At 71.1% G+C, this 11,834-nt stretch overlaps 1 protein-coding gene across 1 annotated transcript; it reads right to left on the reverse strand.

Annotated features, from left to right (window-relative positions):
* Window positions 1–884: 884 nt before the first annotated feature.
* Window positions 885–9,550, reverse strand: GAS2L1 (growth arrest specific 2 like 1). The gene is made up of 6 exons (XM_067307324.1): window positions 9,496–9,550; window positions 7,510–8,188; window positions 4,738–4,845; window positions 4,193–4,289; window positions 3,877–4,078; window positions 885–2,930 (listed from the first exon to the last, which is right to left on the reverse strand). The coding sequence occupies exons 2-6, from the start codon at window positions 8,158–8,160 to the stop codon at window positions 1,478–1,480; spliced, it is 2,511 nt and encodes an 836-aa protein (XP_067163425.1). The 5' UTR covers window positions 8,161–8,188; window positions 9,496–9,550; the 3' UTR covers window positions 885–1,477.
* Window positions 9,551–11,834: the final 2,284 nt, after the last annotated feature.

Consider the following 11,834-nt stretch of genomic DNA (forward strand, 5'->3'; position numbering starts at 1 on the left):
CCTGGCAGATGATGAAGAGCCTCTGCCAGCTCCACCAATGGGGACACTGTCTTGGGAGCCCCAAAGGCACAGAAGGTGGCCATCACCCCACAGGTCTTCTGCACCTCCCAGGTAGCCCACAGCCCCACGGGGACCCAGATGGGCAGAGGGCCTCTGTCACCTCCAGCAATGGTGTGACCTGCTCATGGACCTGCCCCCCCACCCCCCCCCCCACAAAAAAAAAAAACCAGCGCCCATCTTACAAGCCGCAGGGCACTTCTGGCCCCAGGCAGCCTGGGGGTGGCCTCCCGCTCTGCTGCTGGTTTTTGGGGTCATTCTGAATATGAAGACCCTCCCCTCCCTCCTTTGGCAGGTCCTGCAGCCCTCTTGGGCCAGGTTTCTGCACGCCCGCTTTACAGAGATGATGGCAACGCGGCGGCGTTCGGGGTCAGTCGCTTTTACTGGCTGCCTTCGGGAAACTCGCGGGGTGGTTCAGCAGCCGCAGCTGCCCGCGCAGGGGGTCTCTATGCACAGCCACTCGTATATTAGATAGATGCATAAATACACACGCTACGGACACAGGTACAGCTGGCCGGGGTTAGCGCGAGGGGCTGGAGTTACTGGGGCTGGAGAGGAGCAAGCGACCCCCATCCCCGAAATAAGGATCATGACAACAAGCTGTAGATCCCCAAGTCATCTCAGATGTGACTATAAAGAGACAAGAGATGAGAGGAGGAGAGAGGAGAAGTTGAGAAGAGAAAGGAGTTGAGAAAAGAGAAGTTGAGAAGAGAAAGAAGTTAGTTGAGAAAAGTTGAACTGAGAAGTTGAGGAGCCAAGACATTGGGAAGAAAAAGAAGTTGAGAAAAGTTGAACTGAGGAGCTGAGAAGTTGGGAAGAGAAAGTTGAGAAAAGAGAAGCTGAGAAAGAAGTTGAATTGAGTTGAGCTGAGTTGAGTTGCATTGACAGAAGAGAAGAGAAGAGAAGAGAAGAGAAGAGAAGAGAAGAGAAGAGAAGAGACGAGGAAGAGAGCAAGTTGCTCTCCCTACCCTGCTCCTGGGGTTGCGGATGCTCACCACCACCCAGCAATGCTCCTGGTGGGGACTAGTTTGCATCTGGGCACCCATGGCCCCAGGGACCTTTATGCGTGGCTGGGGACAGGGGCTCCTTCACATGGCCCGGACGTCCCCACTCCACAGCCGGGCTCCACCACACGGCTGTGTACCCGGCGCCCCGACCATGCCAAGGGCCCACCACAACTACCAACTGCGGTCATTATACAGAGGAGCCTGAACTCCTGCCACGGCCACCCGCCCCAGCAGTTGGAGTCTCCGGCCTTCATCCCCCCCATGGGGACTGTCTCCTTGGATGGCAGCGCCACAGTGCCCCCAGCACCCCTTGCTCCATGGGGACACGGGGCTCCGGTGGCAGCAATGGGTCAGGAGGCTCTGGGCTGCTCCCACATCTCGCCTGGCACCTCCCGGCAAGGGGGTCTTGTGGCTCATGGCCAAGCGTCCCCGTCGGGCCGGGGGGGCTCGCGGGGGCCCCAGGTGGGCTCCAGGAAGGAGGCGAGGACGCTGTGCAGAGCTCGCCAGGGCTTGTGGTCCGCGGGGCGGCCGCCCCCGGGCGAGAGGCCGTCGGCGGGGGGCCGCGCCACCGCCTTGTAGCTCCGCGGCGTGGGGATGCGGGAGGGCTTCTTGTCGGGCTGCGTGTCCAGCCGCGGCTTGGCCCTGGGCCGCAGCGGCAGCTCGCAGCGCGAAGGCACTCGCTCGGGGGGGCTCAGGCCTCCCGCCCGGCCCGGGGAGGCGTCCGCCGCGCCACCGTCCTCCTCCGTCTCCGTCAGCTCGTCCTCAGCAGGCTCGGGCAGCGCCGGCACCGAGTCCGTGTCAGAGCCGGCCCAGTCGGAGGTGGCCCAGGCGGTGTCGGGGCGCTCGGCTCCGTCCAACGCATCGCTCAGGCCCGGGCAATAGCTGCTCTCGTCCGAGGAGCTGGAGAGGGGCTGCCTGCGCCCGTCCCACGCGGGGCCGTCGGGGGGCTCGGTGCCCGGCAGGGGGGCTCCGGTGGCGCTGCGGCGGCCGTCCCCGTCGGCGGCGAGGCCGTGCTTGCTGAAGAAACTGAGGGAGGACGAGGAGGAGCTGGAGGAGCAGTAAGCCGAGTCGGCGGCCGCCGGGTCCGGGGCGGCGGGGAGGGGGCGCGGGGGCGGCGGGGGGTCCGCGGCGTCGCCGTCCAGCTCCAGCTGCTGCGTGTTGGCCCAAAATTCCTCCTCGAGGCACCGGAAAAGCTGCTGCTCCTGGCCGGGCTCGAGGCAGAGCGGGGCCCGCAGGCGCCGCGCCAGCTCCTCCAGCTCCTGCTGCAGCGGGTCGGGCCGCGGCCGGGGCCGGGGCCGGGGCTGGGGCTGGGGTCGCGGCTGGGGCTGGGGCTGGGGCTGCGGTCGGGCCGGGGCGGCGCGGCGCTCGGCGGGCAGCGAGGCGCGGCGCGGCGCCGGGCTGCGCGGCGCTGCCCCCCCGCGGCGGGCCGGGCTGGCGGCGCGGCTGCCCCCGGAGCCGCCGGAGCCGCCGGTGCGCGCCCACGAGTGCTGCCCGTCGCGGCCGCGGCGGATGAGCAGCAGCGGCTCCCCGCCGGGGCGGCCCTGGCTGCGGGAGCGCGCCGCCGCCGCCGCCGCTCTGCCCGGGGCGCTGGCCGACGGCGAGCGGCCCCGCTCGGGCGGCTCGGCGCGGCGGGCGGCCCCGGGCCCCGGCGCGGCGGCGCGGTCGCGGTCGCGGTCGTGGGACTGGCTGCGGCTGGGCGGCTGCCGCCGCGGGGGCAGCGCGGCCCCGGCGCGGCCCGGCTCCCGCCGCCGCCCCGGCCCCGGCCCCGGCTCCCGCTGGCCCGCGGCGCCGCTCTGAGCCGACGAGGCCGACGAGTCGCTGTCGCCCGAGCAGCGCCTGGCTCGGGGGGGCGCCGGGTCGCGGGGCCTGGTGGGGGGTGGGGGGGAACAAGGGGGGAAGAGTCAGAGCCCCCCGACGCCCCGGTCCCTGCGCACCCCGGTTCCCTGCACCCCCCCGGTTCCCTGCACCCCCCGGTTCCCCGGGCACCCCGATCCCCCGTGCACCCCGATCCCCCGCGCACCCCGGACCCCAGCGCACCCCGGTTCCCTGCAGCCCCCGGTCCCCTGCGCACCCCGATCCCCTGCGCACCCCGGTCCCCAGCGCACCCCAGTCCCTGCACACCCCGGTTCCCTGCAGCCCCCGGTCCCCTGCGCACCCCGATCCCCTGCGCACCCCGGTCCCGTGCACACCCCGGTTCTCTGCGCACCCTGGTCCCCAGCGCACCCCGGCGCCCTGCACGCCCCAGTTCCCTGCGCACCCCGATCCCCAGCGCACCCCGGTTCTCTGCGCACCCCGGTTCCCTGCGCACCCCGATCCCCAGCGCACCCCGGTCCCCTGCGCACCCCCATCCCCGCTCCCCGCTGTTCCCCCCGCGGCCGCCAGGGGGCACCCGGCGCCGCCCCGCCCCCTCCCGTCACTCAGGTCCGCGCGAGGGGCGTGGCCACAAGAGACCCCGCCCCCCAGAGGGGTCGTGCACATAGTGCGCCTGCGCCGGGGCAGAGCGGGGGGGGGGGAGAGCGGCAGGGGACGGCGCAGGCGCACTGCGGCCTCGGGGTGGGGGGGGCGGACACACAGGACCCCCCCACGGCCCGGGGAGCCCGGGAACCCCCAAGGCCGGGGAACCCCCACGGTTTGGGACCCCCCCCAGCCCCATGCAGCTGCAGGGACCCCCCCGCACCCCCAGCCCTGTCCGGCCATGGCGACCCCTGCACCCCCCCCCCAATCGGGCCGTGGGGACCCCCCACCCCCCCGCACCCCCCCGTCCCACGGGGCCCCCGCGGGTGCCGAGCGCGGGGCGCCCCCCCCGCCCTACCTGTGCGCCCCGGCCGGCCGCGCCTCGGCGTCGGGCCCCGCTTTGGGCGACGGGCCGGCCCGCTCCGTCCTGCCGGGGGTGCCGGTGGCGGCGGCGGCGGCGGCGGGGGGGGGCGCCCGGGGGGCCGCTGCCGGGGCGCCGCTGCCGGGGGGCCCCTTGTGCGGCGAAAAGGCCAGGGCGCGGGGCTGGCCCAGGCGGTGCGCTGCAAGCAAGAGAGGCCGCGGTGTCGGCGGGGACGCCCAAACGCCCGCCGGGGTGGGGGGACGGGGACGGTGACGATGGGGGGGGTCACCCCACTTCCCGCGCCCCCACTCACAGAGCGAGGCGCAGCGGCACGGGTCGTGCTTGTCCAGGTAGTGCTCCAGCGTGTCCCAGCCGCCGCCGACGCGCACCATCACGTGGCTGCGCAGCACCTGCGGGCAGCAAGGCGCCCGTCACCGTCCCCTCCCGGCCTTCCCGGCCTTCCCGCCGGGAAGAGGGAAGCAGCCGCCTTCAGGCACGGAGGTGCCCGGCGTGTCACCCCCCCTTCCCGGCGGGACATGGCAGCAGCCCAGGGCCAGCTGCAGGAGAGCGAAGGGCGCCCAGCACCCTCGTCCCCTCCCAGGGACACCCGTCCTGCCCGCGCGCCAAGGCTGCTCATCCCGGCCCTCGGCTCCGGAGCCGCCGAGCGGATGCGGGTGCCCGAAGGGGGATGCTCCCGGTGAGCAGCAGGATCCCCAGGACAGCGACCGGCCGCCGGGACGGAGCCGGTGTGGGGCCGGGGAGCGAGACGCTCGTAATGCCGAAGCATCACCGGCAGCGCGAGCTTTCGGGAAAAGGAGGCGGGAGAAGGGTCCGGGCGGCGGCGGCGGCGGCTCTTACTCGAACAAAGATCAGCGCGTTGGAGTCTCCCACTTTGTATTTACCCTCCGAGACTTTGACCATGGGGAACTGGGACGGGCAGGTGCAGCGGCCCAGGATTTCTCGCACCTGCGGGCAGAGAGCAGCGAGAGGCCGAGCTGAGCGACGCCGCGGCATCGGGGGCTGCCGGCTTTCCCGCTCCGCCGCCGCCGCCGCCGCCGGGCCCAGCGCCGCCGAGAAAAGCTGGCGGCGGATGAGCCCCCCCCCCCCCCAAATCCCCAGCCGAGTGCGGCATTCCCACGCCCGGGAAGAGCCTTCCTCCCAAAGCCGCGGTTCGGGCAGCTCGTCGCACTGCTGTAATTTCCTCGGCTCCCGGAGGCCCGGAATAGCAGCCGGAACGGCCCGGCCCTCCGGCACCGCCGTGGCTTTTTTAAGCGGAGCTTTGGTTTTCTCACACGTGCCCAAGCGCATTTTGGGCCGCCGTTATCCAAAAAAAAAATGAGGAGGAGGAGGAGGAAATATCAGCCGTGTTTAACCCCCCCCAGCCGGAGCCGCTCAACCCCTAAACCCTCCTTTCGGCTCCCAGAGAGGCCCCCTGGGGCTGGTTTTCACGTGGGTCCCCGGAGCCCCTCGGCGCCCCGCAGCCGGCTGCTGCCCCAGCAGGCTGAGAACGGACACAGCTCGGTTCACCCGCCGCCAGCTCTGCCTTCTCGCAGCCGGTGCCCGGGACCTCCTGAAACAGGGCCCCAAAGCAGCTGGAGGGAGGGAACGGGGGGGGGGGGAATCATGGAGCCGCCGCCGCGATCTGCCGCCGCAGAGACCTCCAGGGCTCAGCCCCCGACCTTCCTCCTCCTCCTCCTCCTCCTCCTCCTCTCCTCTCCTCTCGCCACCCCCCCCAGCCGCCTGCTGTATTGGGGGCGGCTTCGCCTCGCAGCCTGACTGGAAAGGGGGGGAAAAAAAAAAAAAGGGGGAAAAAAAGGAAAAAAGGCGCTTGGATGACGTCATGGATTACGCACGCTCCGTCTGCGGCTGCCAGAGCCGGGGGAATCCCGGGACGCGGCCGCTTCCTGCCCCGTCCGGCATCCGGGGGGGCCGCAGCGGCAGCACCTCCCAGCTGCCCCCCCCTGCCCTCCCCTTCCCTCCCCGCCGCCCCCGGCTCGTCCCCTGCCGCTGCCCGGGGCCCCTCCGGAGCTTCGCCCTGCTCCCAGCGGCCGGGGCAGGAGCTGAGGCCCAGGGGAAACTGAGGCACGGGGGGAACCGAGACACAGGGGGGAGCTTGGCTGCCGCAGCGAGGAGAAGAGCCCAGGAATCCCCGGCGCTGGGATGAGCCCCGGGATGAGCATGTTACGTCCCTGGCACCGGTGCCCAATTCCCTACGTAGCACCGTGTTCCCCGGCCCGGCCGGCAGCGCGGGGCCGAGGCATCCGAGCAGCACCCGACGCCGCCTAACATCTCCCGGCGGCGGAAACCCGCCGTCGGCAGCGCGCCCGGACCGCGGCCGAAGGCCCGGAGTGACCGTTTCCGCCCGCGCGGGCTCCGTCCCCCCGGCGCGGCGGCGGCCGCCAAGGGTGTCCGGCTCCGGCAGGCTCCTCCCCGGCTCCAAGGATGCCCGTAAAAGCCCAAAGCGAGGCATTACGCAGCCGTGTCCTTCCCGCCACCGGCCGGAGGCTTAACGAGCAATCAGGGAAAGGGTCGAAATTAAGAAAAGGCCGGGAGATTAGGGAGTCGGGGAGGGCAGGGCCCCCCCTCTTCCCTCCCCGGAGCGCTCGCATTCGATGCCGCCGTCTTAATCCGGCTGCCTTGCGCGCGCGGCCGGACCCCGCGTTAATCCCCTCCGGCTCTCCGTCCTCGGCCGGGCCGGCTCCGCATCGAGGCCCTGGAGAGCAGGAATAACCTCCGGCACCAGCTCGCCATGTGCCGGCCTGCCTGGAAAACCCCCTTTTTGGCAGCCCGGTGCCCCAAATCGCGGCAGGGCGGCCACGCGGCCGGGGGGGAACGTGCCACGCCGGAGAGCTTCGGCTCGGCGCTCCCAGGGCGGCGGGAGAGGGTGCCGGAGCCCAGCGGAGCGTGAGTAAGCAATCCGTGCCCGGCCGCACTGCTGACTCCGTCTGCCAAAGGCTTTCCCGGAAAAACACCTCCGCCCTTCCCATGCCCCGACTCCCACGAGCCTCTGCATCCCCGGAGGCACCCGAGGACGCTCACAAAACGCATTTCGACCTGGTGGGTTAAACCCCAGCTGAGAACAGCTTTGGGTTCCCACCTGCCCAACGCACCCGAGTGCCGAGGCCACCGTCCCCCCCAGCATCCTCCGGACTGGCGAGGGGCTGGCGACTCCGGCTGGGCCAGGCCCGCACGGCCACGGAGCGACTTGGCTCACAAGCACGTTTCAGACGCGGCTCCAAACCACCGTCACCACTCCTGGAGGCGAGGCGGGACAAGGAAAGAGAGCGGGCGGCAGCGGTGGTGACACCCATGTCCCACATCCCCCTGTGATTATGGCCTCTGCCTCCAAAATAAGCCATCACACGACATAAGGCGGCTCCCTAAGGCACAGAGAGCCAGTTGGGCAGATGGAGAGGACCTCCCATGGGCCACAGAGAGCCTGTTGGGTGGATGGAGAGGACCTCCCATGGGCCACAGAGAGCCTGTTGGGTGGATGGAGAGGACCTCCCATGGGCCACAGAGAGCCCTGTTGAGCAGATGGAGAAGACCTCCCATGGGCCACAGAGAGCCCTGCTGGGCAGCCAGGAGGACCTCCCACATGCTTAAGGTATAAACAGGAGAGTATCTCACCAGCTCGTCCAGGTTCTTCAGGTCACACAAGGAGATGCGCTGTGCCCTGCTGGGGTAGACTGGAGACTCAGGGTCCAGGTTGTGGCTCTCCTGTTGCATGTCCAGGACCCCATAGGCGATTTGGTCCCTCATCTCCTCCTCGATCTCCTCCTCCATCTGGATCAGCATGGGGGCAAGCATCCCAAACTTAGAGCCCCTCCTGGCCACCTCCAGCAAGCACAGGACAAAGTTCTTCTCATTCTTCTTCAGCACTAAGTCATTGGTTTCAAACATCAGAACATCCTGGATGCCAAGGTCCTGCCGGCACCACTGGATGAAGTTGGAGACATTATCCCTGGCGATGAAGGAGCCAGGCACCACGTTCTTGGCCTGGAAGATGACCTCGTTCTGGGGGACACGCATGCAGGCCGCAGCCTCGGGGTGCTGCTGCTGGAACTCCAGGGCGATGCGGTTGACGTTGTTGGCGTGTTGGCAGAGGTCATAGCCTGTCTCCAGGGTCTCCATGAAGTTGTCGACCTGGATGTCCAGGTCATAGAGGGTGTTGAACCACTCGGCGAGGTCCTCCTTCATGGCGTAGAGGTACTCCTCGCTGGAGCGGAACGGGCGGATGCTCTTGGAGGCGGCGGACTGGATGTTGCTCTGGTCGGCCATGGTGAGCTGCTCTCCGTTGTGCGCCTCGCTTGGGGGAGAAGGTCACAGACCCGTTAAGGATGGACAAGGGCGGGCTGAACCCACCACCCTGCCTGCTCCCACGGCCCCTGCTAGCCCTCCGAGGGGTCTTGGCCTGCAGGGGATCTGGCGCGAAGCAGAATTCGGCCCGCGTGCTGGGTGACCCTGCGGCATGCGCTCCAGCCCCTCTGTGCCTCAGTTTCCCCCACCTCACCGGGGGCCAGGAGAGCCATCCCCACCTCCACAACCTTCTTCCAGCCAGACCTGCCAGCTCTGACCCACCTCGGGTTAACGAGCCACTCGTCACCCACCGTCCCCCAGGCAGCAGGGAGGAAGGGAGCCCCCTGCCCCTCCCCAAAGCCACCCAGCCTCCGTCACCCCGCGGGGTGTCACCGATGCGGGGTGTCACCCGGAGGAGACGAGGCGCCTGCCCGCGTGGCAGGGGATGGGGAGACTCCCGGACTCTGCCCCATGCGGGCGCCCGATGGGTGGCCGGGCTACGAGCCCCCCGTCCCCACGAGCCCCCGTGCGGCCGCCCGGGCTGGGGGCTGCGTCGGGCCCTGGGGGCTGGGGACAGGGCAGGGTGAGGGGGGGGCTCTGCACCCCGGGGGGGGTCACCTGCTGCAGACCCTCCCGGGGGGGGGGCACTGACAGAAGCCCGCAAGCCCCCGTCCCCGCGGCAAGCCCGGCTGCTGGCCCCCCCGCCAGCCCCACACCACCGGGACCCTCTGTCCGGGGGGGGGGGGGGCCCTCGTCCAGGGGTGGCCCTGCACCCTGGGAGGGTCTCGGCACCCCGGGGGGGCTCTGGCAGGGGGGTCCCCTCTGTCCTGGGAGGGCACCTGCCCTGGGGGGGGGGGGCTGCCTCAGGGTGGTGGGGGCTCCTCTGCTGGGGGCCTCTGCCGGGGGGGGGGCTCTGTGCCCCGAGGGGGGCTCTGTCCGGGGGGGTCCCTCTGTCCGGGGGGGGGAGGCCCGTCCCAGGGGGGGTCTCTGCCGGGGGGGCTCTCTGCCCCGGGGGGGCTGTCTGGGGGGGGTCTTTGTCCCGGGGGGGGGAATATGTCCCGGGGGGGGTCTCTCTGTCCCGGGGGGGTGGCGCTGTCCCGGGGGGGGGGTCTCCGGGGGGGGCAGGGGAAGTTGTTTTGGTGCCTGGCGGATGGGGAGGGGGAAGGGAGCAGGGTCAGCACCTGCGAGGCAGATGCCGAGTTGGGTGGGCGACACGCAGGGACACACGCAGGGACACAGGAACACACACACACGCACACGGACACACGGACACGGACACACGGAGCCCCCCCCCGCGCCCCCCCCGCCCGCACTCACCGCTCCGCCGGGCTCCGGGCCGCGCCGCGCCGCCAGCGCCGCCGCCGCTCCCCGCGCCCCCGCGCCGGGCCGCGCCGCTACCGGCAGCGCTACCGCCGGGGGGGCCCCGCTGCCGCCGCCGCTGCCGCCGCTGCCGCCGCCGCCGGGGCCCGCGCCCGCCCGGCCCCGCGCCCGCCGCCATCCGCCATGGGCGCCGCCCGCAGCCCCGGGACGGGGGGGGCCGCCCGCAGCCCCGCAGCGCCGCAGCCCCCGAGCGCCGCCGCCGCCGCAGCGCCGCCGCCGCCGCCGCCGCCGCCCCGGTGCCGCCCGGCCGCTCCCGGGCCGGGAAGTTGGAGGCGGCCCAAAAGGGGCCGGGAAAAGCCCGGCAGATGGGAGCGGCGGGGCGGGGGCCCGGCCCGGCCACAGGCGCGCGGCTGCGGCGCGCACACAGCGCCCACCCACGCGCGGCTCCCGCACGCACACGCACACGCGCGCACACGCGCACACACACGCGTGCACACACACGCGCACACGCGCACCCCCGGGGCAGTGCTATGGTCAGGGCTCTGCAAGGCCTGTGCAGGGCTACGGGGGAGCTGGGGCACCTGGACACCCACATCCCCCACGGGCAGCAGGGGCAGAGTGGGGCGAGTGGAGCCAGTGGGTCAGACTGGGGCAGCTGGGGCCAGTGGGTCAGACTGGGGCAGCTGGGGCCAGCCTGGGGCACCTCACCCCCGCAGGCGCAGCCGCCCCCGTCACCCCTACGCTGGTCTCCCAGTGCTGCCCTGTGCCGTGCCCTCATCCCAGCCTGGCGCCCCGAAACCCACCGAGAGCCCCCCCGTGCCCCGGAGTCGCCCGCAGGGTCTGGTGGGGGTCCCAGAGGGGGGTTCACCCCAGGGGCGAGGGGGGGCCCAGCTGCCCTCTCCCGGCACTCTGCTGGGTGCACAGAGGCCCCCAACCCGCTCTGGGTGCTGGGGCGCACGGGGACCGCCCCCCCCCCCACCCCAGCACCCACCTCTGGGGCAAGCGGCTCCAGGAGGGGACGAGGCAGCAGGAGGATGCTCAGCATGGGAGCAGGATTCGGCCCCCAGCTCCCAGGCAGAGGCCCGGGCAGCTCTGCTGAGCTTTGCCGGAGAGGCCGGGCCTGGCAGCAACCTTTGAGATGGGGAAACTGAGGCACGGGGCAGGACGAGGCGTTTGCCCGCAGCGGGGCCAGCTGCAGCCCCAAGGGGCTCCGGCTCCGCTCCCGGGGCTCGCTGCCCCCCCAAACCCGGCTCTCCCCAGGGAGGCCAGCAGAAACAGCGAGGCCACTTCTGCTCCCTCCCGGCCCTTTCCTGGAAACGCTCGTGGCCCGAGCGGCAGCGACGCCTCTTCAATTATTAACCAGCGGCAGAAGAGGCGCGGAGCGCCCGGTCCAGACGCTGGGTCATCGGCTCGGGAAGCGCCTCCGGGGCTGCTCGGGAAGCTGGGCCGGAGGGGGGGGCATGAGGAACACCCCGAGCTCGGGCAGAGTTGCGGAGCCCCGGCGGGTTCGGCAGCAGGGTCCCGAGCGAGCGCGGCGCGGGGTTTCTCGCCGAACGACCCCCCCCCCCGCCTCCAGCCCCGGGGAGAAACCTCCGAAAGTTGCAGGCCAGCTCCCAAACTCACATGCGTGGCTCTCCCGGGTACGAGGCATTGGGTTGAAGGCGCTGGCTTTTCCACGCCTCCTCCCCGGCAGCCCCCTCCTCGCCCCCAAAGCCGGACCGGGCTCCGGCTCGGAGATCAGCACCTCATTCCCCCCCTCAGAGCTCTAACCCAGCTAAAGGGAGCAGGTTGCCATCCACGTTTCACCGGCAAAGCACAACGCCCCGGGGGAGCCGAGAGCCCGCAGCCTTCCCGCCATGGCAACCTCCCCGGCTGCGTTTTTTCCCACCAAGCCTCCGCTCCTCTCCCCCGGGAAGGCGGCGGAGCGCAGGCACCGCTCTGCGGAGCGCTGCAGCCTGGCAACGGCTTGGTGCATAACCAACACCCTTACGGGAGCCAGGCCCAGAGTCGCAGCTCGCACCCAGCACCAAAGCCTGGGTGCCGCCATTCCAGGCCTGGGGCTGAGCCTGCAGGCAGCTGCCTGCTGTTTCCCTGCCATAACCCAGCCTTCAAGCACTGCCCACCCTCCTTTCGGATGTTTGCTGTTCAAGCTCGAGCTCCAGGACTCACCGGAGTTATCCCAATGCTTGGGCAACAAGGTGACAGCCACCGGTGACACCCAAGCCAAGGGCCCGGCCAGCCCGCGCTCCGATTTACAGCCAGGATGCAACAAGTCCAGCGGGATCACTGAAACCCCGCCGTCATTTTCACCCCGACCACGCAGGGCAGGCGCTAGG

The sequence above is a fragment of the Apteryx mantelli genome, chromosome 17 (genome assembly GCF_036417845.1).
Source record: "Apteryx mantelli isolate bAptMan1 chromosome 17, bAptMan1.hap1, whole genome shotgun sequence".
Lineage (NCBI taxonomy): Eukaryota > Metazoa > Chordata > Aves > Apterygiformes > Apterygidae > Apteryx > Apteryx mantelli.